A 26978-nucleotide genomic window follows, 5' to 3' on the forward strand; every position below is an offset into this window, starting at 1 on the left:
TGGGAATTTAGTTCCCAGTTAAGACAGAAGAAATTCCCTTTCAGGAGATGGCAGGTAGAGTGGTGAGATGGAAGGTGAGTTAGTTGCCTATTCTTTATTAACTCGCTTGGGATCATTTCACTTCATTGGTTACTTAGTCTCCTCACTTGGGAAACGTGGACAGAAGTATGGGTCCCACTCTCCTCAGAGGTTACGTGAGGTCAAGAGGAAATCATATGGGTTATGTGTCACTTCCAAGGTCAAAGCAGCCTGAGAGTTCTTAAGCTTTTGTTGGGCTCTCTTCATGTGCAGTTGGTAGTGACTTCTGGGCTGGCTGGGTCACAGGGGCACAACTCACCGCGCTCTGGCCATACCTGATCTGCCCGGTGGGTCCCTCACCGGAGGAGGGGGTCTCTCGCTGGGCGGGGGAGGAAGAGGGCCCGACCGCCCGGGTGAAGGTAAGGGAGGCGCAGATGACGAGGACGACGAGGACGACGAGAGGGACAGGTTCCGCTGTGGGAGCCTCGGGATTTCGTCGCCGCCGCCACTGGACCCTGGGGGCACTGGGGGAGGGCCCGGCCTGCTGGGGGGCGGGGGCGGGGCCTGCGCGGAGGGGGAAGGCCGCGGGGTGGAGGGCACCGGGGGCTTGCTGTTCTGAGGGGGAGGCGGGGGGACGGCCTCCCTGTGGATGGAGGGCCTGCTGCCCACTGGAGGAGGCGGAGGAGGGGGTTTGTCATCCAAGGCCCTGCTCGGGGTAGGGGGGAGGGGAGGCCGGTTGGAGAAGGGCGAGGAGGAGCCTGACGGGGTCTGGCGGGTGGAGCCTCCACCGAAAGCAGCCCCTCGATTTCCGGGGAGAGGGGGAGGAGTGGGCCCGGGGCTGGGCTGCCTGGGGGCCCCGGGCACTAGGATGGACCCCCGGTTGTGCAGACTTGACTGAACGGGTCTTGGAGTATTAGGCACTGGAGGCGGAATGTTATCAGGCTTCGCGCCCACGTCGGGCCTCGGGGGAGGCATTCGGTTCCTCTGAGGTTCTGGAGGTCCGCTTCTGTGGCCTGGAGAAGGCACAGGGAACCTCCCTGGGCCACTTGGGGGAGAGAAAGGTTTGGCAGATGTGGGTCTTCCTCCTGGTGGCAAAATCGGGGGTCGGCTTCCTCCAGAATCTGAAGAACAGAAAAAAAAAAAAAAAAAAAAATCAGAAAGTTAGGAACCTTAAAGGAAATCAGAGAACTAGAGTAAATTGCCAGCTACTGGAAGCCCTTTCCTAGATGCTGTAAACGATAGGTAACTATTATTTATATAAACTAGGTTTTTTGTGTCCTTCCTGGAAGCAGAGGGACAGATCACAGCTCTCTGTTTCTCTTCTACTCCCAGATTCCACAACCCATCATCTTTCAAAGGGATTCTGGAGAGCTCTCTTGGCATTCTGGATGGACAAGAACCAGGAGGAAGTTGGTAAGAGTTCTGGAGACATCCCCATTCATTACAAGAGGTGAGAACAGCATGGCATTGGTACATGGGATTTCTGCTAATGATTTTCTTTTCTCCCCGTCACTATCCCTGTAACCCCACCCTGTACCTCTCAGGTTTGAAAAATAATTTAGCCATCTTAGATGAAGAAATTAGTTAGCCCAATATAAGTTTCTGTATGGGAGGGCTTGCCTAGAACCTTTAAAGATAAATTTCTAAGAGAGGATGGAAAAATACAGTGGAAGAGTTATGATTGAAATAAGAAACTGTCAAGGGAAAAAGAAACTGTCAAAGTTTAATTAGAAGAGTTGACACCAGTGGATGGTCTTAATCTACAAACAAGTAGGCAACTATACAACGTTTTTCCCTACTAGGTCAACTTCCACTTTAATACTGACAGGACAGAACAACCCTACTATTAATACATAATTAATATTCAACTGCTTTGGTTCAACAAAGGGAAGAACTAAAGAGGAACCAAAGTTATGGAAAAACTCAAACCACCACCCCAGAGTCTCTTGGAACCCAAACTAATTCTCAAAAAATGCTTAGTCTGAAAAAACTTCACCCAGTTCAACCATGAGCTAATTAATGTACCAAATATTTATTGAGTACCTGCTATACTATACGCCAGCCATTATTCTAGATGCTAGAGGCAGAGGAGTAAACAAAACAGAAAAGATCTGGCTCTCTTGTAGTTTACGTTCTTGTGGGGGAGATAAACTAAAAACCAGTAAACATAAATATTTTCAGATAGTTATAAGGACTAAAAAGAAACTAAAATAGGCTGATGAGATGAAGAATGCCCAGAGAGGCCAGGATAGATGGGGGTGGCCCTTCTGAGGATGTGATATTTGAGCTAAGGCCTGCCATGGAGAGGAGGAAGAGAAGTGCTTCACTCAGAGGGCCAGCAGGTGCAAAGGCCCTGAGGTGGAAATGAGCTTCAAGTTAAAAAACCAAGGCTTTTATGTGCGTGGGGCACAGTGAGCATGGAGGAGAACCCTACGAAATGTAGCCTGAGTGGCCAGCAGGGGCCGGGTCATAAAGAGCCTTGTAGGCCAGAAGGCGTTCAGATTTTATCCAAGGCACAATGAGAGACATTTGGCTGGATTTATGAATAATGTGAACTCTAGAGAGAATTTTTTATTTTGACTTTAGCACTAGAAATGAGCTATATTTTCCTTGACTGTGTGGTATAGTTCTATGTCACCAACTTGTGATAAGTTTTACCTTCCAAGTTTGGATTAAAGGTGCAGTTACTATCCACATATACGTCACAGGGATGGGACCCATTATGCAGATAGTATACTATGCAAATACTATAGCATTTTGTGTACTAACTTAAATTCCATCTTCATTTCATTGTTTTACTTCCAGTTGTCTTTTGCCTGAATTTCTTCACCTACTGTTAAAGTACTGAATGTATGCATTTGTCAGTTGCCTCAAGTCCTTTCAGTGGGTTTTAAATAAACAAATTTAAATGCAGGCCTGGCAAGATAGAAGCTCTCATATTCTTGAGTCTCCTTCTAGATGTTGACAATCCAAAACTAAAAAAGCCAGGTAACCCTGAAGATTCAGTGACTTTATCTTCCTATGAATGTGACAATGTCACACTTTCCCAGGGGACATTTTAAAAGACCATAGAATTAGAAATAAAATTCTTCTAACACAGTAAACATTAAAAAATAAAGATTCATGGCGAAATTTCTTGAGCTGTCATAGTCAGGGGAGAGCCTCACACACTCTGTAAGGTTTTTTATTTAGGCATGACCAGGTTTAACTTTTTCCTCTGCCATCGTGTTCACAGACAATCCTGTAGGACTCATTTCCATGGCTTCCTGCAGAGAATACTTAGAATCACTAGCTCTGAAATGCCAAATGTCTGTCAGGTAAAACACCTTTTTAGATTTTGTGAGATATGTAATTATATTCCATATGACATGCTCCATTGTGTGTTTGAAAAGAGACGTAAGTATTTACTACACTCGACAGGTGGGTCAGACTACCTCACAAAGAAAGCTGAATCTGCCAGGTCACCAGGCAGTTTCCGGGGGTGGCAAGTCCCATTTGCTCCTTCCTTTCCTTCCCGCTCTAGCTTACTCTTTAGAAAAGTACAAAAAAGTACAAGTTGCCCCAAGGACACTGGGCAAATATTTAACAGCTCGATGGAGCTGTCTGATCCTGAGTTAAAAAGAAAAGGAAGAAAAAAAAAAAAAGATGCTAAATAGAGTCCCTCTTTTTTTTTTTTTAATTATTTTATTTTTGGCTGTGTTGGGTCTTCGTTGCTGCGTGCGGGCTTCCTCCAGTTGTGGCGAGCGGGGCTACTCTTTGTTGCAGTGCACGGGCTTCACATTGCAGTGGCTTCTCTTGTTGCGGAGCACAGGCTCTAGGCGCACAGGCTTCAGTAGTTGTGGCACGTGGGATCAGTAGTTGTGGCACACGGGCTTAGTTGCTCCGTGGCATGTGGGATCTTCCCGGACAAGGGCTTGAACCCGTGTCCCCTGCATTGGCAGGCGGATTCTTAACCACTGCGCCACCAGGGAAGTCCCTTGAGTCCCTCTTATAAAACAGTGTTAACATTTCAAGAAATCTAAAATGTTTCACAGGGCACAGTGCCTTAGAGGGGATGCCAAGTCTCAAAACCACCAGACTCAGCCTTGTTTACAGTAACTAAGAAAAGGAAACTCTCCTTACCACTCTCCCTGTTGGCTGTGGATCTCAGCTTTGGCATCCCAGCCTGGAACAGTCCTCCCAAACCGGGTGGTCCACCCCCTCCAAAACTTCCACCGCCGCCTCCGCCACCACCACCAGCTCCTTTAGGTTCTGCAGAAGGAAGAAAACACAGTCTTTACACATGTATGAAGACACCACCAGAGAACTTCACCAGTCCTCACCCAAGTAAACAATCACGATACAACAGGGAGCTGGCAGAACCTAAGCCCATGGTGGACACCTGGAATTTCATTAAAGGGTAGGACTTTAAGGATTCACCCTATCCCCCGTCAGAAAAGCAGAGGGTTCTTTCTACTCCAGGGCAGTCGCAAGCCCAGTGGTAGAAGAATCAGTAATAGATAATGACTTTCCCCTGCTTGGCTGGCTGCCACATGAGTTAATATCTATTGTGTATCATAGGATTTGGTAAATAAAAGTATCTTCAAAGAAAGAAAGTCTTAAGGGAGGAGGAGATACAATAAAAGGTGAGAAGAAAGGAAATAGTAAAAATAAAGGAGAAGAAAATAAAATATCCCATAATTTTGCTTCATTGAAATACCCACTGTTTTGGTGTATTTTTCCCTGCCAGGTTTTGTTTTTTTTTCATTTTCCATATTTTTTCTTATGACCAAATTCACTACATAGTTTTTAGCCTGCTTTTTTCAGTCAGTACTTTGTTAGCATTTCCCATGTCACTAAATATTTTTTGAAAACATGAGTTTAAAGGATTGCATTGTGTTTTAGAACACTGAATGTACTGTAATTCATTTATCCATCTACCTATTTGATGGCCTTCCAGGTTGATTTCAATTTTTTAATATCATAAAACCCAACAGTAGACTTTAACATTTTTAAAATTCCTTGCAACTTGAGACAATGCAAAGATTTTGTTTTATTTTGCATTTGTTGCCAAAAAATTGTGAAAGATTTCAAAATAGGCAAACAAGAAAACAAAAAAAGAAAGGAAGAAGAAGGAAGAAGAAGAAAGAAAAAGATTACTAAGTATCCAGTCTAGCCTTCTGGGTTATTTCCCATTGCCTTTGAGCTAGTCTGCAACTCTATTAAATTGTACAAAACTGATAATGCAAATGATATTTGTCCATAGAAATGCATATTGGTTGTGTTCAGTGTAATGCAATTGATTGACCCGTTTTGCACCTATTTGTAAATTCATTTCGACACTCACCTGCCTACATATGTGTGGTACTTTGAATTCTCCTTTGAATTGATAACATTATATTGGTTCCCTCATTAATTAATGAGCTAAATAAAATCTTTGATATATGTTTATTTTATATCTGTATTAGAGCCATGATTATACTCTCTTTAAAAAATTGTCTCTTAACAATTTATGTATGTATATATGTTTTATGAGGTTAAGTACTGTTTAAAGTTCTACCCCTGGAAAACCTTGTTGAGTCTTTGGTAAGTATTACGTGAGTTCTACAAATTAATCTGGGAGAACTGACACTTTCATGATATTTAGACTTTATGGAAACATGGTATATTTTCCCATGTCTTCTGATTTATTCAGTAAAGTTTTGTAATTTTCATGATACGGGTCACCCATAGTTCTTTTAGGGTCACTTCAAATACATTTTTGTTTGTTGAAATTATGAAAGGAATGTTTTTCCTACTATATTTTGGATTTGGTTATTATTGGCATCAGGAAATTTCATTTGATATCTAATAAATCACTTTCCTGCATTTTCAGAATTAAAATTTATTTTTTACCTTGGATTTTCTAGTAGACAAATGCTCTGCAAATAAAGGTTGTACGCCTTCTTTTCTAAGAGTTGTGTATCTTATTTCTGTTTTATATAAGAAATTATTTTGATGACTGAGCTTCCATAACAGTGTAAGTTATTAATGTTTTATTAATTTAAAGACAATTTATTTTAAAATAATTATAAAGAATAAATATACATTTATATGTTTATCTTAAAAATAAATTATTAACGTTATTAGTATTTTAAAAATAAAGGAAATCATATTTTGATTTTAATGAGAATGCCTCTAATGTTTCAAAGTTACATTTTTTAAAAAATTTATTTATTTGTTTATTTTTGGCTGCATTGGGTCTTTGTTGCTGAGCACGGGCTTTCTCTAGTTGTGGCGAGCAGGGGCTACTCTTCATTGCGGTGCACGGGCTTCTCATTGGGGTGGCTTCTCTTGTTGCGGAGCACAGGCTCTAGGCGCATGGGCTTCAGTAGTTGTAGCTTGCGGGCTCTAGAGCACAGGCTCAGTAGTTGTGGCGCACGGGCTTAGTTGTTCGGCGGCATGTGGGGTCTTCCTGGATCAGGGCTCGAACTCATGTCCCCTGCATTGGCTGGCAGATTCTTAACCACTGCACCACCAGGGAAGCCCCCAAGTTACATACTGACTGTTGGTTTGAGATAACTTTTTTCTTTCTAAGTATTCGTGGTTAGCAAGTATCCTTCCACTCTGGGTTTTTAAGACTTTCTTATGGCATGGAATTTTATCAAATGCCTATCCAGGATCTACTGAGATCATTATATGGTTTTCCTTATTTGATATGATGGATATATAGACTTTCTAACATTAAAAATGAGACAAACTCTGGATTTGGTGAATTATTTTTTTAATATACTACTGAATTAGAGTTTTTGGATTTTTAGTTAGTATCCTCTCGTCTATGATCATAAGTTGTCTATAGTAGGGTTTCTTAGCCTTGGAACTACGGACATTTTGGGTCAGATAATTCTTTGTTGTGGGTGACCATCTTGTTCCCTGTAGAATGTTTACAGCATCCCTGGCCTCTACCCACTAGGTGTCAGTAGGAACCCTCCCTCACCAAGTTGTGATAACTAAAAATGCCTCCAGGCATTGCCACGTGTCCCCTGAGACACTGATACACCAGCTTTCTTTCTGTATATATGCTGCCTTTGTCATGTTTTGATATTAAGACCATGCCAATCTCATTATACCTAACAGATAGCTTTCCATGTCTTCCTACATTTAGGAATGATTTATATAGCATTTGAATTTGTTGTTTCTTAAAATCTGAAATAATTTTCTGATAAAATCATCTGGCTCTAAAGCTTTTTAGAGGAAAAGTAATTTGATAAAGTTTTCAACTTTTTCCTTGCTCACTGAAGCTTCATGAATGATTTTTGATAAATTTGTACTTTTCTTAAAAAGTTAAATTCTTTAAGATTTCAAAGTGTTTTAGCATATAACTTCGTTGTAGCATCCTTAATTTTAGAAAATCTGCTTTGAATCTTTTACTTAATCTGCTTTCTGAGCTCTATTTATTCATTTGTGTTTTCTTTTTTTCTGGATTAGATTGATCATAAGTCTGTGTCAGCTCTGTATCTTTTCTAGGTGTGGAACTTTCTGGGATACTCTGGGAACTCTGCTGATAGAAGAAACAATCTGATACTGAACTCACAAGAATTACTTCGCCTAGTACGATATATCAAATTAGAATAACAATTTCTGGAAGTGTATGCAAAATTGCTTCCATATAAAATTTAAAAGTTTTACTAATTTTAATTATTGCCAATAATATTAATAATGCCCTTGTCATCAAAACGTTATTCGTTGATGAACGATACATTCTGGAATACTGCATTTCGTAGGACACCTTTACCTGGTATTGAACAAAGAGATCGATGAACTTGTTCTATCAGACATCGTCCACTAGTGTTCTTAACTTGCAGCAGTTGTACAGCTTTCCGATAGAGAAGCTACACTAGTTGAGGATAGCTAACTGGCTCCAGGTCACTCTGCTAACAATTAAATTGGAGGACAAAGCTGACCTCAAGAGTTATATCATGTATAACCATGGTCAACATTTTGACATAGAACCCAGGGAGGTTTCACCTGCAAACAAATACAAAACCATGGATGGACTTTGCCACTTGCAAAGAGCTTCTAACAAACAACAGTGTTAGTGTCCAGTTAAGTGCATGGACAACAAGGGCATGCATTGGGTTGCATCTGGTGTCCACAAAGCAAAGTGCATTCTTAAACATCACTGAGCAGATGGGAGGGAGAACTAACACTCTTTTCCATTTAACGAGAGAAGTGTATCTTCTTGAAGAATATAATGAACTTCCACTAGTGGATTCAGGACTGGGCCCCAGACTGTCCATTCTCCTTCAACATCTAGGGAATTCTCCAGAGCCTAGGCTCCCTCTCAGAGTGGAGAGAACCACTGGGCTCTGGTCTAGAGGTTGGCAGTTTGTGGAGTTCCTCTGGCCCCATCCCAGGCACCACGATTCAGTGGCTATTGGACCAAAGCTCCCCAGAAAGAAGTGACTGGGCTGGGCAACCCCAGGGAGAACCTTGTGACACAGAACAGGAAAACTAAGCGATTGATTATACAATAACCACACCATTCTGTGGGCATTTTGACCCAGAGGTAAGACTTCATCAAAAGTCAAAGACCCCCTAGTTCCACTGAGGTGTGGTGCATTCCATCTGCACCACCTTGCCCGGTAACAGAGCAAAACTCAAAGGCCTTTGTCTTGGTCTTCCTCTTTTCCACCTTCCTCCCACACCAATGTTCTCACCTAACGCTGATCTTTCTCTTCTACTCGTTAGGCACTTTTCCTAGAAATTCCTCCACTTGGCTAAAATCCTACATCGTTATTCACTTGTCTACAAAGCTCCCTCTGGTGAGTTTAGGACAGTCTAATTCCTGTTGAGTCCAAGTGGCATCTGTGGTTGAGGATGAATTCTGGGCACATCTGGCTGGCAGTGGAAACGTGTGAGGAGTGTGAGGTGATAGTCTTGAGGCCCGATAATTAACTTCCGGTAGATCTAGCCATCTGTAATGTTTCATTCTGTTGTAAATGTTAATAAGTAGCCCTGTATGGTGGGTACTTGTTTGTTTATACATACCCTGCCTTGTTCCAGAAAGTATCTCAGATTTATGATGGGTCAATAAGCAAAGCTGTGATCTCATTTCCTCTCTCTCCAACCCCCTAATAATCATAACTACACTTGAATTATACATTCCAGGCAACAAAACACTTTCATAAGCATTGTCTCATTGGATGCTCACAACAAACTTGTGAGGGCAGCAGAACAGGTATTATCTCCATTTTACAAATGAAGACAAAGGGTTGGAGATGGTCAGGGCTCGAACCTACATCCTTTGATTCCAAGACTAGGGCTCTTTCCATATTTCATGCTGCCTTTTGCTCTGTGGTAAGATGAACAAAGGGTTAATTTCCAGAAAGTGCTGTAAAGAGTTGTGAATAATTCAGAGAATTGCTGCTGTGTGTGTCTTGGACAAAGAATTATTATACTGGCTTCCTGCAGCATTAGAGGGAACCCAAGCCAGAGCCATGGCCTACAATGAGTGATACAGTCCCTTTTTCTGCTAGCTTTGCAGCTGTTGTTAACCAAAAAAAAAAAAAAAAAAATTTTTTTTGGTGGGAAGAGTAGAGTTGATTGTTAGGTCATAAACCATTTATCTCCATGGAAAATAACTTTTTTCACTTACTGTCCAATATCGGTGCACTTCTGTCATTGGTGACTGTCTTCTTTAGTTTCTTCCCTTTGCTGATGTCAGAGAGAAGAGCATTTCTCCCAGCCTGCTCTGACTTACTCAAGGCAGGCTTTTCTGTATTGGCCTGAAAGGAAACACGCAAACTCGTATTCATCTTTTGAATTAAAATCATGTACTACAACACTCGGTGGGGACAGCTAGCGTATTCGGAGCTTGTTATTAAGATTCTTGGCAATAGGCTGTAAATTCTCTACAAGTTTTAGACCCGATGTCACTCTTTTTAAGACCCAGACATTTGGGAGCAGATGCAGCAATAAATTACATTCATTTTTAATGTAGGAAGAGTCACTCCCTGATAAAAGTCTCTGCAAATTCAGACCACAATCTGGCTGTAACCAACAGAGCCAAGGGGTGGATGGCTAGAAACGAGTAGGGCATTTTAAGTCTGAAAGGAATTTGCAGGATACTATGAGGCTTCATCCTCTAGAATGTTCTCTGAAGAACATCTCTTTCTTGTCTTTTGGAACTAACCTGGTGCAAGAGGAAAATTGTCTTTATCAAAAAGGGTCAGCTGTATTTTTTTTTAATCCACCAAAATTTTAGAAAATAATTCCCTCCGGTTACACTGACAAGAGAGTTTTTTCTTTTTAATTTAAGGCAGATGATTGGAGGTATAATTTACAAATAGTAAAATCACCCTTTTAGTGTACAGCCCTGTGAATTCTGACAAACATATACAATCGTGTAGCCACCGCCACAATCAAGATATACAACATTTCCATAACCCCCCAAACTCCCTTCATGTTCCTCTGGCCTAAGGTGTTCCTGATGTTTAATCCCTTTTAAAAATTTTTTTATTTTTAAATTCTTTTCCATTATGGTTTATTACAGGATATTGAACATAGTTCCCTAATCCCTTTGAAAGCTTAGCCCACAGAGACTGCACAGCTGACAAAGGTGCTGCTTTAAAACCTCTGGGGGGACTTCCCTGGCGGTCCAGTGGTCAAGAGTCCGTGCTTCCACTGCAGGGGTGTGGGGTTGATCCCTGGTCGGGGAGCTAAGATCCCACAAGCTGCGAGGAGCAGCCAAAACATAAAAAATAACCTTTGGGTATTTTCTATAATTTCAGAGTTCCTGGGAAAGATTCTTACTGTGAAATTGGGATTTTGTTTTTTCAGGGTTCTTTTAGGGAGTGGGAACACTAAGAGGCCAGCAAATGGACTCGGAAGTAGGCGTGTACCCGTGTCTGTCACACTTGGAAACTGGCTCGGTCTGGCCTGGTCCCGGGGAGAGTCGTCTTCCCCAAACCCAGTGGTACTTCTGGCAGCCGTGAGAGTCCTTTGAGGCTCGCCCCAGCCCTTCTGAAAGGCTCTGATTTCACAGATGCCAGCAAGGGCCACAAGGAGTAAACCTGGGCAAGTTTAGCTTGATACCTGACCCAGCTATTTATTATAGTTAGAGGCAGAGGGAGAGCTAAGAAAAACCCTGAAGCAGGCTAAACAGAATCTCTGTGTATGAAGCTGAAAGGGTCTTAATTAAATTATAAAGTAGTACTTGCTCACGATAATAACGGCTAACATTTATATTGCTTTTACTATGGGTCAGGCACCGTTTTTAGCATTTTATGTATACTAATTCATCAACGCTGTGAGTCATGACTTCCATTTTAGAGTCAGGGAAACTGAGGCACAGGGAAGTTAACTCATCAACCCGGTTACCCAGCTGGTAAGAGGAGGAGCTCGGATTCAAAGCCTGGCAGCCTGACTCCGGGGCCTTCCCTATAACCTGACAGAAGGATAAACGCGGGGTCTAGAATGCCCCGTCCCGGAAATGGGGAGGTGTTAAAGAGTCCAAACTTGCAACTAAAACATGAATAAGTTCTGGAGATCTAATGTACAGCATAGTGATTATAGTTAACAATGCTATATTATATACTTCAAAGCTGTTAAGAGACCAGAACTTAAATGTTCTCACCACAAAAAAGAAATGATAATTATGTGAAGTGATAGAGGCATTAGCTAAAACTATGGTGGTAATTATAATACATAAATGTATCAAATCAATGTGCTGTCTACCTTAAACTTATACAATGTTATATGTCAATTATATCTCAGTTGAAAAAAAATTAATAAATAAAATGCCCTTTTCCCACTGGCCTCCACCCCTCCTCTGAAGCAAGCCTGTTAAGAGCTTCTTGGCAGTCAGTTCCAGAAAGGCTCTTTGCATATGCAGTTCGCTTTTGCTAATGGGATCATCCTCTATTGCTCTGAAACTTGTTTTTATAACTTAACAACATGCCTTGGACATCTCAGAAAGAGCTTTTTGAATTACCTATTGTCTTCGTTATAAGGATGAAAAAACCTGAGGCGTCGAGAGGTTAAGTGCCATGTCCACGTTGGTTCTCTTCACGGTTTTGGACCAGCAGCCCTCCCTGGCCTCCTGTTCTGCCTCAAAATTTATTTTGACACCTGACCTCCTTGGGTGCTGACTTATCTCTTGACTGTGCTGTTCCACTGGATGGTGTCCTACGATGGCCACCAACCTTTCCCTTTTCTCGTCTCTATATCCTGTCTCTCTAGGATCTTGCTTTTAGTCAGGTAATAATGGATAGAAATGAGTGGATAGGATAAACCACGGTGTCCCAAACTTCAGCCATTCTGGTACAACTTTTGTGAATTTTGTCATCTTCTCATGCTACCTGTGTTATTATTTAATATTTTTCATTAAGTCAATTCACTATATTATTTACTATACTATTTCTCAGTGAACATTTTCTTTTAAATTAACTCAATATTAAACCCTGGGTGTGCTAGTTACAACTTTTAGAATACATATTAAACACATGAGCATTAAAATTAAAAAAAAAAAAATCAAGGCACATACAACTCAGTGATGGTGCAAAACCTATACTTTTGGGGAAATATAAACTAGTCCTTCTATGTTAGCCAGATCACAGCTTTTCAAACTTATCTAAGGGAAGGACGAATTTTTAAGAAAAAAATTTCCAATCCATCATGGACCAATATTTTGTAAAATAACAATGACTTATTAGAAAAATGAATCAGTTTAAAAAAGACACACAAAATACAATCTTAGAAACAATAGACATAACACCACTCTCATATTGCTATAAGTGTTTCTAAGCGCTTACTCTAAATTTCTGTACTTATTTTTTGGGGACTTTAACCAGGAGTTGGAGGATCACACTTGGAACAGCAACGAGCTAATCAATGGTCTGTTCTTCCAACTAGGTTCCAGCCTTAGATGGGTTATAAAAAATGTGTACCATGGAAGCCTAGCCAAGAGACTTCTCCTCTCTGAGCTCCAGTTTCCCCAAGTGAAAAGTGAAGGGCCCATCACTGGGAGGCTCTTTAGCAGCGAAGGCTTCACATACTGGGGGGCGCGTCTGGGAAACCTTCCGTATCACTGCGGGGAGGGCTGCCGGCTTCCTGGAAGAGGGTGCACTAACTTCTGAGGACAGGTCCATCAGGGGGCCAGGATGAGCCCAGAGAAGAAATTCCTTAGGAAAGTACACATGGAAATGCGAGGATGGATTTAAATGGCGAAGTAAGTGTGGGGGGGAGGGTGGAGTGGAAGATGGGGGTTATTTGTCAAAAACAGCGTGGGAAGAAAGATGGCGAAAGGCAGAGAGAAAGTGAGTCTGGAGGACACTTTAATGGATGCATTTTCATACAGACAGACTGGGTTTCTGGACTATCCTGCCCAGATGTTAAAGGCTAGAAGCTGAAAACAGTGCAGGCTGGGCAGAAACGCTCCTGCCAACCGTCTTGGGCCAGCGTGTTCAAATGAACAGGACGTGTCTCCTTGATGGACGAGGCAGAGGAAACCTAACTAATCCACATTCCACGCGTTTCCTACGCATCACATGAGACCTTAGACTACAAAAAATTTTCGTATTGTTATCTGCTGCATCTCAGGCTCTGGCTTACTCCAGCACCTGGAAAGCTTACCGTATCATTCATATTTAAGCCAGAATGTGAATACACTGAAAACAAATACATGTGTGCCAGGTTCAAGTTTGTTTAGCTTGCTTCGTGCATGGGCCGTGGATGGGGAGAACCACTCACCAGAGCAAACGTGGGCGGTGGCGGGGGTGCTGGAGGGGGCGGTACGGGCATCCTGGATAGTTACGCTTTCAGCAGTCTGGCTGACAAATCTGTAAAAACAAAAAGAAACAAAGCACCATCATGTATTAGACTTCTTAGTAATACTCCATCCTAATCTTCCTTCCCGCTTACCCATCAAAGTGGCAGCTATTCACGAAGCCCAACTTTTATAAGAGGTGGAATTCCTTTACGGCATGGCTAGGATGTTACTATTCTGGAAGGAGGTCAGCAGGGGAAGCTTCTCAGCCAAAGTGTCTGGAGATACTGGAAGCAAAATCCAGCGCCTCATGCTGCTCAATCCCACCACCACCAAAGCAGGTCGGGGGAAGGACCCTGGCCTGCCGCCCGAGTAAGCTGGGAGGTTATTAGGAAACTGCTAGAAATGTATCCTGGCCAAGTCCGATGTTCAAGTGGCTCCTCTTCCTCACTCATCTCCATGGCGCAGTCCTCTCCCGTGCTCCCGCCCCCCGCCCACTCCGTGCCCTCGCTTTTCTGCTCCGACATTCCTGACATTTCTTCTCCACTCCGCTGCTTTTCTTCTCTGAGATTCCTGACATCTGTCTAGGTCTGGGTAGCACCCAGGAATGCAAAGATGAATCTATATTTCTATACTTGCCCTCAAAGTTCTTACAGTCTCCGGGGAAAGGAGATGGGGATACGGGAAAATAAGATGGGCAAGGAGGCTGGATTCCTACCTCTATGCTACTTGGCATTTCCTTACAGGATCCAAGTGGAAAAAAAGAGGGGAAAAAGGACTTCCCTGGTGGCGCAGTGGTTAAAAATCCGCCTGCCAATGCAGGGGACACGGGTTCGAGCCCTGGTCCGGGAAGATCCCACATACTGCGGAGCAGCTAAGCCCGTGCGCCACAACTACTGAGCCTGTGCTCTAGAGCCCGTGAGCCACAACTACTGAGCCCGCGAGCCACAACTACTGAAGCCCACGCGCCTAGAGCCCGTGCTTCGCAACAAGAGAAGCCACCGCAATGAGAAGCCACCGCAATGAGAAGCCCGCGCACCGCAACGAAGAGTAGCCCCCGCTCGCCGCAACTAGAGAAAAGCCCGCGCGCAGCAACAAAGACCCAACGCAGCCTAAATAAATAAATAAATAAAACCTTACTTTAAAAAAAAAAAAAAAAAAAGGGAAAAAAGAGAGGAGGAATCAAACCTCTGACTCTGGGCTGTTTACTACAAATAGGCTTCCTTAGAAAGGCTTTCTGCAGAGTCTGATTGCTCTGGGGACAAAGGGAAGGCCAGACTCCGTGGCGGTGAGACAGCACAGGGAAGCCCTGGGGGGTAGCAGCGGCGAAGGGGGCGGCCTGGGAAGCGTCAGGGGCTGAAGACACGACGGCGAGGACGTGCCCCCAGAGTTGTGCCAGCGATGAACCCCGTCTCCCTTTCCCCCAGTCCTCGGAGTCCCATCCCTGGGTCTGAGCAGAAGCCCCAGGCCGCAGCCCTCACCCACGTACTCACCCCTCAGTATCCCAGCGTCTCCCACCCAGGGCTTGCTACTCCTGGATCAGCAAGGCTCCCGGATTGGCAGCGGGGCATCACCCAGAGCTGTTAGAAACATCAAATCTCAGCCCCTCTGCCTGCACGGAATTTGTTCCAGCATTTTAACAAGATCCCTGGGTGATTCATATGCATTCGAGAAGCCTGGTGGTAGAGCCTTAAACCAAGTGAGCAGCCTGGAACACTGACCACCTGAATAACATTGTTTCTGTGGAACATGTGTCCTGAATTTCAAACCTCAGAATTATCTTCTATCTTCAATAGTCTCTTAATTGCAGAAAACAACCTCTTAGAATTTAAAGTATTAGGGAATTCCCTGGCGGTCCAGTGGTTAGGACTCTGCACTTCCACTGTCAGGGGCCCCAGGTTCGATCCCTGGTCGGGAAACCAGGACCCCACAAGCCATGTGGCACGGCCAAAAGAAAAAATAATTTAAAGTATTAACTTAGTTCAACCACTGAAAGTTAATGTGGAAAACTTATACCTTGAAACAAATACAGATGACCCTTGAACAACGGGTCCACTCAGATGTGGATTGTTTTCGATAGTAAACATTATAGTATTATACCATCCATGGGTAGTTGAATCCGAGGATGCGGAATCCGGGTGCAGAGGACCCGTGGATACGGAGGGCTGATTGCGTGCAGAGGGTCGGCGCCCCTAACCCCCGCATCGTTCAAGGGTCAGCTGTTACTTTCTATAGAAGTTTTGCTGGATGGCTTGCTTTCTGTGACAGAAACGGAATGGAAAAGCTAAGAGGACGTGGCCAAACTTGTCAAAGCTACTGGAAGACAGGAATCAAGAGAGCTTCTGACAGTTCTATTCTGAGTGCCATCTAGAAAATGAAATTTAAAAAACTCTAGAGCAGCAAGAGCTGCTCTCATCTATTAACAGTCAATTGGATGATAAAGGGCTCTTTATTTCTGTCGTCTTGAATACTTATGACCACACTGCAAACCAGCATAATTCCACTCATTTTACAGAGGAGGACGCTGGGACTCAGAGAAATTTATAACTCGCTAAAAGACCCGTGAAAGTCATTCACATCAAGTCCTTTTGGTCCCTGCTCTTCTTAGATAAGCATTTTTAGGCAGGTAAAGGGCTAACTAGTACTGCAGCTCACCTGTAAACTCGGTCAGAATCTGGTTTTCAATAAGAGCCTGTCTCAGACAGGGGTTCTTTTAAAATCTGTTCCTTACATTGGTCTTTTCTGGGTGACACCAATCGGTCCCCCGTGGGGCTACACGGGCAGTGTAATAAGGAGGGCTGGGGGGCCTGTGTTTGGAGGCCTATGAAGGGGGTGCTCCAGCTGCAGGGGCACCTCCAGAAGCCTCAGGGTTGTGTCCCAGGACCAGGAGGAAGGACGGGGATCTGAAACGGGATGCAGGCCCAACTAACTGTCAGAGCTGCTATGGCCAAAGCAATGGTCTGAACAGAGCTGACCAGAGGAGGCAGCTAACCAAGGAAGGGGTGGCCGGGTCCACCCAGAGGGCCCGGGAGACGGGCTCCATGGGACAGACCGTCCGCGTGCTCGGTGGATGAAAGGCCCCTCAACACTCCACTGCATCAGGTCCTACGCTCACCAGCTAACCTGCCATCCCGTTATCCTAATACTGAGGAAGAAGTGGATTCTGATCAGCTACCGCGAACCTCTTACGGGTTTGGTTCTCATAAGCCAGTCTCTGGTTGCAAAGATCAAATTGAACTTCTGTATGCCTCAGGGGCCAGATGATGGAACAGGGCCGCTCTCAGGGGACTGCCACCCTGTGAGGCCTCTTTAATCCAAGTAGTTTACAGTTTTCTGTCGTTGCTATCATGGTTCTCTCTGTGCATTAATAAATAAACCTCCGGAGCACAGAGGCTGGGCCTCCCCCCGCCCCGCCACCTCCGATGAACAACGGGGAGAGGATCTGCGGGTGGGCGCTCTCACCTTTCCCAGGCTAAGCTCTCCTTCCTCTCCACTGCTACTACTCCCCCTGCCCCCACCCCTCACTCTCCCCCAGACAAACTACTCCCACCCCCACCTCCACACTGAAAGGTGATTCCAGAGGCCTCCATGGTCTCTTGGCTTCTTGCTAGCTGAACAGCGGCTGGTCTGGACTTGTCCAGGCTGGGCCTTGAGGGAAGTTTGTGAGAAACCCCAGAGTCTGATCCTGCCACCCCAGCACACGGGTCAAAGAAGACCAACCTCATGCCCCCCGACACCGGGCCCCCAGCAGGCCCCCTTCTCGGCTGTCTTACCACCAGACCGTGAACTCCATCCGGTCTTCCCAATACATGGCACAAAGCAGGGTTCTCTCTAACTATGTGGGAATGGAAGAGCCAGGTATCACACAAACAAGCCATGTGCTGGTCGTTGGAACGGCTCCCAGCATCAGCCTTGGGCATCCCAAGGCCTGGGCAAAGAACCAGTCCCATGGCAGAGGGGCTGGCTAGCTTTAAGCCTGGGCGCTTGCTTTCCTGACTTCATCAGGGGAGTAGAGCCCAAGGCCTTGGGAGAGCAGGGACTTCCCTGGTCTCCTGGAGTTGAGAGCCCACATCAGAAGCAAGACTGGGCCTGACTGTAGGGCCTCAAGAGCAGCCTAGATCCTAACGGACAGGCCTTCCTAGCCTGGATCTTCACATCCACAAGGTCTGTGGACAGAATTCAGGGGTTCATGAGCTTGGATGAAAAAAAGGACATATTAATTTCCCCTAAACTCTAACTACAATGTAGTACTTCCTTCAATTATGAATACAGGCCACAAACCACACCTGAAACCTTTTCACCAACAGCTTTTCACATGATATTTTCACATCATATTCTCACATCATATTAAAATTGTTGCAGATCTCTTTTGAAGTTGTGGCAATGATCTGCTCCTAGATCTTGTATCTATTTCACTGTAACTAGTTGCCTTGGTAATCCTCTGTATTTTGTTTTATGCATTTAACAACAGTCAGAGAGGCCGTCTGACTTTTTTGGGCTTTACCAGATACTAGCGTGGCCTATGAATGAAAAAGTTTAGAATCCCTGTGAGAACATGAGTCCTGGGTCAGGAGAACATGATTTTGAAACTCTGCTCTGCTGCTAATAACCTGGGATAAGACTAAGCTCTCTGAGCCTCCCCTTCCCATCTGTCAAATGGGTGTACAAGGCGGATGAAATGAAACAGTACAGCAGGCCCGGGTAGAGTAAGCAATCAACAGATGGGTCCAGAGCTGTAGTTCCTGAGATGAGCACGCGCCCTGCTGGTGTGAGTACCGCTCGAGCACCTGGCAGAGGGCGGCCTGGCCTGGTGACTGAGCTGAGGCCCTGGCTTTGCCCAGAGTCCTGTGTGGGCGGGGCTGCCCCCCTGGGAATGAGGCAGCCTGAGGGCTTGGCCTCCCACATTTGGTTCTTCCCTTGGGAGATGGGAGCAGGGCAGGAAAGGCAGCTCTGTACCCAGGAGGGAGGGGCCCTAGAAGAAGGGAAGCAGTGACTAGGGCAGGGGCTCCCAAGTGTCGGCCATCACCTCTTGCAGCGGAACCAGGCTCCCTGAAGTTGCAGGATCACGGCCCTACCCATTTGCTGATCCTTGCCCTCCTACCCTCCCCCTGACCCCAGGCACAGAACTTCTAACAGTACACACTTCTGAGAATTAATTGCCTTTAGAGAATCATTTCACTGTTTAAATAACTTTCATCATAGAGAGAAAAGTCAGACTTCTCTAAAATGTTCACCTTGTGTGCTGAATTTTATGTGCACAAGGAAAACCACATGGATAGAAATGGGTTTTTTGTTTTCACACTCAGCGTTATGGACTGAATTTATATGTTGACGCTCTAAGCCCTAGTACCTCAGAATGTGACTGTATTTGGAGAGATGGCCTTTAAAGAGGTGACTAAGTTAGAATGAGGCCATTAGGGTGGGCCCTAATCCAATATGACTGGGGTCCTTAGAAGAGGAAGAAACACCAGGGATGTGTGAGCGCAGAGAAAAGGCCGTGTCAGGACACGGGGAGAAGGTGGCCATCTGCAAGCCAAGAAGAGAGGCCTTGGGAGAAACCAAACCTGCTGACACCTTGATCTTTGACTTCCGACCTCCAGAAATGTGAGATAACAAAATTCTGCTGTTCGAGCCACCCAGTCTGTGGTACTTTGATATGGCAGCCCTAGCAAATGATAAACACAGTTTTAACAATACATGTTATCTATCATGTCTGCTATCCACAGTGAAAATTATAAGATAATAGTTTTTGAATAAAATCCATCAATTGATTTCTCACCCAAACTATCTCTGGATTGTCTGTCATACATTAAAGAAATTAAAAGTCAACCTGAGGGGGGACTTCCCTGGTGGTCCAGTGGTAAAGAACCTGCCTTCCAATGCAGGGGACGCGGGTTTGATCCCTGGTAGGTGACCTAAGATCCCATATGCCACGGGCCAACTAAGCTCGCGCGCCAACTAAGCCCACACGCCACAACTACTGAGCTCCCGTGCCTCAACTGGAGCCCGCATGCCACAAACTACAGAACCCACATGCCCTGGAGCCCGCACGCCACAACTACAGAAGAGAAAATCCACGCGCCACAACGAACAGCCCGCATGCCTCAACTAAGACCCAACACAGCCTAAATAAATAAATAAATAGATAAATAAATAAAAAATATATATATTAAAAAAATCAACCTGAACCCTAGGGAACGTGAGTGATTACCAAAGTTTTATTTAATAACTGAATCCCTAAAAAGATCAACAAATTTTAGGTGGAAACTATTGAGATGAGGGGAGGGATCTACCAATAAACCTTTCATAAAGGAATTGATTCTTTGGGTTGAGAGAACAGAGTAGAATATTTTACATAAATGACTTCAAAAATCCACTAATTGGCTCTTCTTTGTCACCTACACACACGTACATATATATACACAACATACATCAATATTTAGAAATTCTGGAATTTCCTAGCTCTGTGAGAGACATGGATGGTTTTGTTGGTTTTACTACACGTCTAGTAGGTCAGCAGCATGGTTTAAACTCTCAGTGGACAGCATCACACACTGACCCTAGATCAACCAGGGCAGCTGGTGGTCCCGAGCCATCTGCTAAATGTGTAATACTGGTTATGGGGAACACCTTGTGAGAAAGAGTGAATTGCTCCCCACCCTACAGCGACGTATTCCCCCAACAGCATGGACAACTAGACACTCAATCAGAGCCCAGAGTTCAGTCCAGAGTTGCCCCAGGAAACTTATGCTTTCTTCTTCAATATGCTCATCTAAGAAAGCAGAATTATCTCTGAATGTAAAATGATCAAGAGAACTGGCAAGTTATTTAAATAAACTGTTTCTTAGTTTCTTCTAACCAATGTCAAATTCATTCTAGATGTGGGCCATGTGAGGCCCACACTATAGAATGACAGGAAGAGGGGAGAGATTTCCAGCACTGTCCAATGAAATAATCCTCAGAAGGCCGGCCTCTAATCCCGAGGATGTGGGTGTGAATCGGCCAAGTTCTAGCAGAGAAGATAAGAAGCAGGTTTATCCAGTTATGTTTTATCACGATTTTGGACCATTCAAAAATATAAAGCATTTTGCTATGCAAATCGTGCCAAAAGTCACCCTTAAATACTATCCTACCTAAAATGAATGGGAGAAAAGTAAACTTTTTGTTCAAAAAAGGTTGAATTCATCACTGTGTGTGTGTGTGTGTGTGTGTGTGTGTGTGTGTGTGTGTGGTGGGGGGTGGGTACAGGGAAAGGACATAATAGAAATAATACAATTGAAAAGATCCTAACGTCCAATGTTCTGTTGCCCTCATTACTTTCTATTCTCTATCTTATTTTTATTTATATTCCTTGATATTTTACTTTATATATAATGTTCTTAACTCATTTTCATGTATATATTTCTTGTGTGCTCTTGGCATCTTCAGGTTAGATTTTTGAGAATTTTTTTCTGCTTCCAAAAGTAGCATATATTCATATAGAAAATGATAGACAATATAAAAATACAAAGATGAAAATAAAACACGACAGTTGTATTTAACCATTGAAGGAAGCATGTGATAATAATTAAATATTAGGTGAAAAAGGGTTGGGGTTAATAATACCCAGAGATAATTCTTGTTAACCTTTTGATGTATATTTTTCCAGCTTTTATACACAAACACACACATACCTCTTTGTATCTATATAAATACACACATGCACAACTGTTTGACCAATAAATATTAACAGAAGGAAATTTATAATACATACAACTCGACAGTGTTTTAATAAGGAAAGGCCCTTAAATTCATATCAAGTTATTGCAGCCATAAAAAAAATGATTGCAAAGGCATTCATTATAAAGGTAATGAATCTACTCCAAGTTACACCGTTAAAATAAAATCATTTAGCAAAAACTCAAATTGCTGCTAACATTGGTAGTTTGGGGATTCCTACTCATGATTATTTTTGGTTCTATTCTTTAGAAACTCCTCCATGTGACAAACTTAGTTGGATGTGTTTAAGATCTGCAAACCATCAGAACTAATTAAGATGAAGTTGGCTTTGTTCTTCAACTTCCTGTAAAAATGCTCAACAGGAAAATTGATGCTCACAGCAAACCACAGCCATCCTGTTTCTTTAGCAGTCTTTTCACAGCTGCAGTTGCCCGTAGTTTCTATTTTCTGATACCAGGCCCAGTGCAACAGCTCAGTGCCCCACCCCCAAGCCCGGCATGTCGTTTTGGCCATTTTAGCAACTTTTAATACGTTTGCATAAAGTTTGTTTCTATTATTGTGACTCTTCCTCTCCTCAGTCCAAGCTCCAGAGGGCTGAAGGCAATGAGGCAATCAATGCAAGAGGAGAAGCAGAAAAGGCTGCTCAACCCAAGAAGAAGCCAAAGGTAGAGAAGAGAAACAAGCTTTCCTTTATAAGCAAAGCAACTGCCTCACCTAGTTCATGATCATTGTTTTTCTCAATCTGAGCTGAATGTGGTACGTGTGCCTGCTGTACACAGGACCCCTCATTTCTCAAAATGTACTTGCTCTTTTCTCCGTTGATCATCATTTAAGGCAATAGCTTAAGTCAATTCTGCTTATGGGCTGTTTTCTCAATGGCAAGGGTTTGTGTCTCTGCTGTACTTGGAGGGTCCTTGGCTATTTCAGAAACACTTCTTTTAGATAAAGAGTTGGATAATTTGGGGAGTAGGGGGAATTTTTCAGAGAAGACATTTTGAAGCATCTACAATGTCATTACAATTATAGGGGAGCCTGGACACAAACCCACAATTTTATTTTAAGAGTAACTGCTGGGGAAATAAAGGTTGCTATGAAGTAAAATTATTTTCTTAATACACTGTCCTACATGTTTAATTGAAAAATTAGTGCAAATTCATAGACAGCTAAACCCTCTCAAAAATGAGAAAATGAAGGTAAGTTTAATGACCCACCTACTTGTCCTTGTTTAACTATGGGAAAGGAAAGAGAAATCTTTTCTACTTTATCCACTTAACTAACAAGTACCAATTTTCCTCCCACGACTTCCCATCTCTAGCAAGTACTGGTTGGTTTTTTTTTTAGTACTCTCTTTAAGGGCCTCAAATCTCAAAACTACATTTCCCTAAATCCTCAGCACCACATTTAGTTTTACCAGAGGATTAAGATCTGCCCCTCCCTGTTCTCCACTACACACACACACACACACACACACACACACGCACACACACACACACCCCACACACACACTCATGCACACATACAGCATATAGGTCAACATACTCAACATATTTTATTCATTTAACCATTGAAAGTGTAGCCTTATAATATAAGCAGAAGAGTCACCGAATTTACTTCTGAAAAGGTCAAAAGACTTAGAAAGGAAATGGTCTTACCTGAGATTATTCACTTAAAGATATTTACTGTGGCTGTGACATTTAAAACAAAGCATTTGTACAATCCCAGATTCTCAGGATTAGAAAAGAACATCTTGTGGCCTCCTAAGTACTTACCGAAAAAAGCTCTTGAAATTACAGTTAGTTTTTAGTGGCTTTGGGCAAACTGCTTAGCCTAAGTCCAGTTCCCACAATAAAATGGCGAGAAGGGTACCGACTCAACAGGACTATTCAAGAGTTAAATGAGGCAAGTGCTAAATAAGTATTAGCCATTTAAAAAAAATAAAATAAGCAAAAGTCAAGAGCCTAACATACAGTGAGTGCTCAATAAATATCGTCTTTTCCTTTTTTTAACCATGAGAAGGAGAAACCACAAGCTGATGATGTAGCCCACATGTGCACACCCATGCAAACTTCTGCATTACAAACGAATGGCAAACGGAGGTGCATATAAAGTGCATTTTAAATTTCTCAGAAAAGCATACTAATTAAGGCATTTCTTATTCTAGTATTCATTTTTTCAGTTTTAATTTTCAGGACTAAGGGTTGCAAAATACAGACAGAGGTATTTGATAGTCCAGGGGAAATGCTCTTTTCAACAATAAGTAAATGTATGACAATTTGGAAAAACAAAAATGAGTCAAACCTTAAAGCAGGAACGAATCACAATTTAAATAGCCAGAAACTCCCAACGAAAATGACGTGTTCATGAAATGTTAAGCGGACTTCAAAAGTGCATAAAACTTGAAAGGTCCAGGAATTAGGTAGCTCACTTCCTCTTACATTTTAGCACAGGTTGGGGAACTTCCAGCCTATAGGGCAGATCTAGAATTTGATTTCGTCAACTATCAGAGTGAAATTGCTGCTGGACCCCAGGGAAAATTCTGCACCATGGGAAGGTCTCTGAATACTGCAGTTCATTCAGAGTATGTGTAATCCTTAAAAGTTTAGATATTAGAGTAATTGAAGAGCTGTGAGCAATTAACCAACAGATGAACTTTTCAAAGAGCATCAGAAAACAACCTATGATTTTAGATAAATCATTTAACCTCTTTAGACTATAAAAGGACAATTTTGACTAAACGATGTTCCAGTTCAGAAGCAACATAACTTTATGAAGTTAATACATAATGTTAGACCCACAGCCCAAGTGACTAGTAAGGGTATGGTTTCCACACTAATGGACCTCAAAATCTTTTTCAGGCTTCTCATCTTCCTCTCTCACTATCCTGTCTTATTCTTTATCCTGCTTTCCCACTATCTTTCTCTCTACCAAGCTGTCCTACTTTTCTTAATTAGAACCCTACTACAGTCTTTTCTTCATTTTACCACTTGTCTATTTTCTACTGTATACACTAGTTATGCCATTGAATTATTTAAAAGAACTTATACTTATTGACCAAAGTTGTACGTGCCCTCTTAACTTTTTAAAGCTTTATTTTATATTTCTCCATGGGGTAAAAGGAATATAAGTCAAGTTGCTTTTTCATATATGCCCCAAAGAAAAAAAAAGCATTTTTTTGATACAAAAAAGTTTCCTTAATCCTGCTCTGTACATCTCTGGGTACACCGTTTGAAATACGAAAATTACAATATTTTACGTCAAAATATTAATCATATTAAATGTAACTAGTAACAATGAATGCTGCAGAATTTGATTAGCGATAGTAATTGTGCACCGCACTGTTAGGATGTTGAACAGAATGATTCTAAAAGACAAACTGTCCTAAAAGACTCTGCTTAGAAATGGTTTGGGATTTGAACTTAAGTAACAGGTTTGTAGCAACAGACTGGCAAGAGCTTAGCTCCACTGTACTTTCCTTTGAAGCTTCCAGTGGCTCCTTTTGCTTTAAAAGCACTTACTGTTGCCAGCCAAAGTGACAATTCAAAGGCAGTCATGTGGACAATTGCACCATCCACCGAAAGGATACAGTTACTGACATAAACCCCCATTTTAAATGGGAGAAAAAATTCCTGTGGATCCAAACTTGCCCAGTGGTCAGGAATAATTCTCTTGAAAATCTCGCTTACATTTTGGTTCAAAACGCAAGTTCTAAATTGCCCACAATCACTATAGCAGTGAAACTAGTCCTGTGTGCAACAGGACTCGACCACATGGTACTCTACTGAAAAATTAAACAACTTTATCTCAACATACTATGGTCCATCAAAAGCCATCGAGTCCTTCCCTCTAACTGAATAAAGGAAATACATTTAGTTTGAATATAATTTTTCTTACCGTTAAAGGATACTGCGGGAAGGCATGATCAGGGACACAGGCAGACAGGGAGCAAGCAAGACATGAGAGAGAAAACCGTCCCTGAGAAAGGCATCATCTTCTAACGCAAACGTGGGGTCGTTTTTGGACAGCCATTTTGGACAAGCTCTGGCCTCTCGTTAAATGTGACACACTGAGTCAGAGGCAGACATCCTTCTGTGGTTATTCACTTCCTGTCTGATTAATTTGTTGCTTGTTCCTTCCTCCTTTTCTGCAGAAAAAAAGGCTAGATGGGTTTTACTTCAGAAGCAAGCAAGAAAAAAACCCTAAATTTGGAAAATTACATGTTTCTCCTTCCCACCAGGTGTAACATACCTTTAGGTACAGGGACAAGAGGAGATTAGCACCTCCATCTGGTTAACAGCCCAACTTTATTCTAGACACCTCCACAAAAATAACTGCTCACGGAACGTGACATTCCTTCAAGAAATTCCATTTTAAAGCATCGCTCTCGATATTGATGATAATATTTAGGATTAAGGGAAAGAGTCACTCAAGAACTAAAAACTCTAAGCAGCACTAATAAATAACGTAAGTGATCCTTCCTCATCTACAGAGCCGGGTAGGGAGTAAGTTACAAACGCAGGTGAAGAGAGCTAGTCAGGTGTATGAAGGCAAATGAGTTTTGAAACGTGATTTTGGTGCCCAAGTCAGGATAAATAATATACAGGCACAACTCATTTTATTGTGCTTCACTTTATTGTACTTTGCAGATATTACATTTTTTTTTTTTAAACAAATTGAAGGTCTATGGCAACCCTGAGTCAAGCAAGTCTATTGGCGCCATTTTTCCAAAAGTATTTGCTCACCTTGTGTCTCTGTGTCACATTTTGATAATTCAAGCAATATTTCAAACTTCTTCATTATTATTATATTGGTTATGGTGATCTGTGATTGCTGATCTTTGATGTTACTACCACGACTCGCTGAAGGCTCAGACGATTACCACTTGAATGAAGTTTTTTAAAATTGAGGTATAGTTGACTTACAGTAGCAATAAAGTAGTTTTTAATTAAGGTATGTACATTTTTTTTAGACATGATGCTACTGCACACTTAACAGCCTACAGTAGAGTATAAGCATAACTTGTACACGCACTGGGAAACCAAAAAGATCGGTGTGACTTGCTTTATTGCGGTATTCACTTTATTGCAGTAGCCTGGAACGGAATCTTCAGTATCTCCGAAGTAAGCCTGTACAGCTCAAGGCAGCTGAAGATCAGAGCTTTCTAAGCCAAAATGTTTTGTTTCCGTCCGCCACACTTAATGGGGTGACAATAACTCTCCCAGAAGATGCTTGACAGAAGCACAGAGATGATGAGTACACAAGGAGGAAACTCAGATCCCTCACTCTCAAAGGACTCTAAGAGGTGGGTAGGCAATGGAATACAGGCAAAAAATATTATACCGAAACCTTGAGAAGTGTATAAAAATCTGAAAACGCTCATAATTTTTTCTCAATCCACCTGAAAGGTTCAGACTGATATTTGTGACACATACCACGTACCTCGGAGAAAATGGTATCAGCTGAAAGAATGAAAAACAGAGGCACATTCTGGAGAAGTACTGGGATAGTTGACGTCCAA

At 42.7% G+C, this 26978-nt stretch overlaps 1 protein-coding gene and 1 long non-coding RNA gene across 4 annotated transcripts in view; one reads left to right on the forward strand and one right to left on the reverse strand.

The window, feature by feature from the left end:
* WIPF1 (WAS/WASL interacting protein family member 1) overlaps window positions 1-26978 on the reverse strand; it is a 119332-nt gene that overhangs the window by 11177 nt on the left and 81177 nt on the right. For 2 of the 3 annotated variants that reach the window (XM_059928126.1, XM_059928127.1), the window contains exons 2-5: window positions 13729-13817; window positions 9635-9764; window positions 4141-4269; window positions 354-1139 (exon numbers count right to left, since the gene is read on the reverse strand). In XM_059928126.1, the coding sequence (XP_059784109.1) occupies window positions 354-1139; window positions 4141-4269; window positions 9635-9764; window positions 13729-13779 (1096 nt within the window). In that variant the 5' untranslated portion in view covers window positions 13780-13817. Of the gene's footprint in view, window positions 1-353; window positions 1140-4140; window positions 4270-9634; window positions 9765-13728; window positions 13818-25354; window positions 25477-26978 lie in introns of those variants that run through there. The other variant, XM_059928128.1, reaches the window with a different exon arrangement.
* Window positions 770-26756, forward strand: LOC132369024 (uncharacterized). The gene is made up of 3 exons (XR_009504217.1): window positions 770-1468; window positions 22042-22128; window positions 26549-26756. It is a non-coding gene; the product is annotated as an uncharacterized LOC132369024 (long non-coding RNA).

The sequence above is a fragment of the Balaenoptera ricei genome, chromosome 7 (assembly GCF_028023285.1).
Source record: "Balaenoptera ricei isolate mBalRic1 chromosome 7, mBalRic1.hap2, whole genome shotgun sequence".
In the NCBI taxonomy this organism is placed as follows: domain Eukaryota; kingdom Metazoa; phylum Chordata; class Mammalia; order Artiodactyla; family Balaenopteridae; genus Balaenoptera; species Balaenoptera ricei.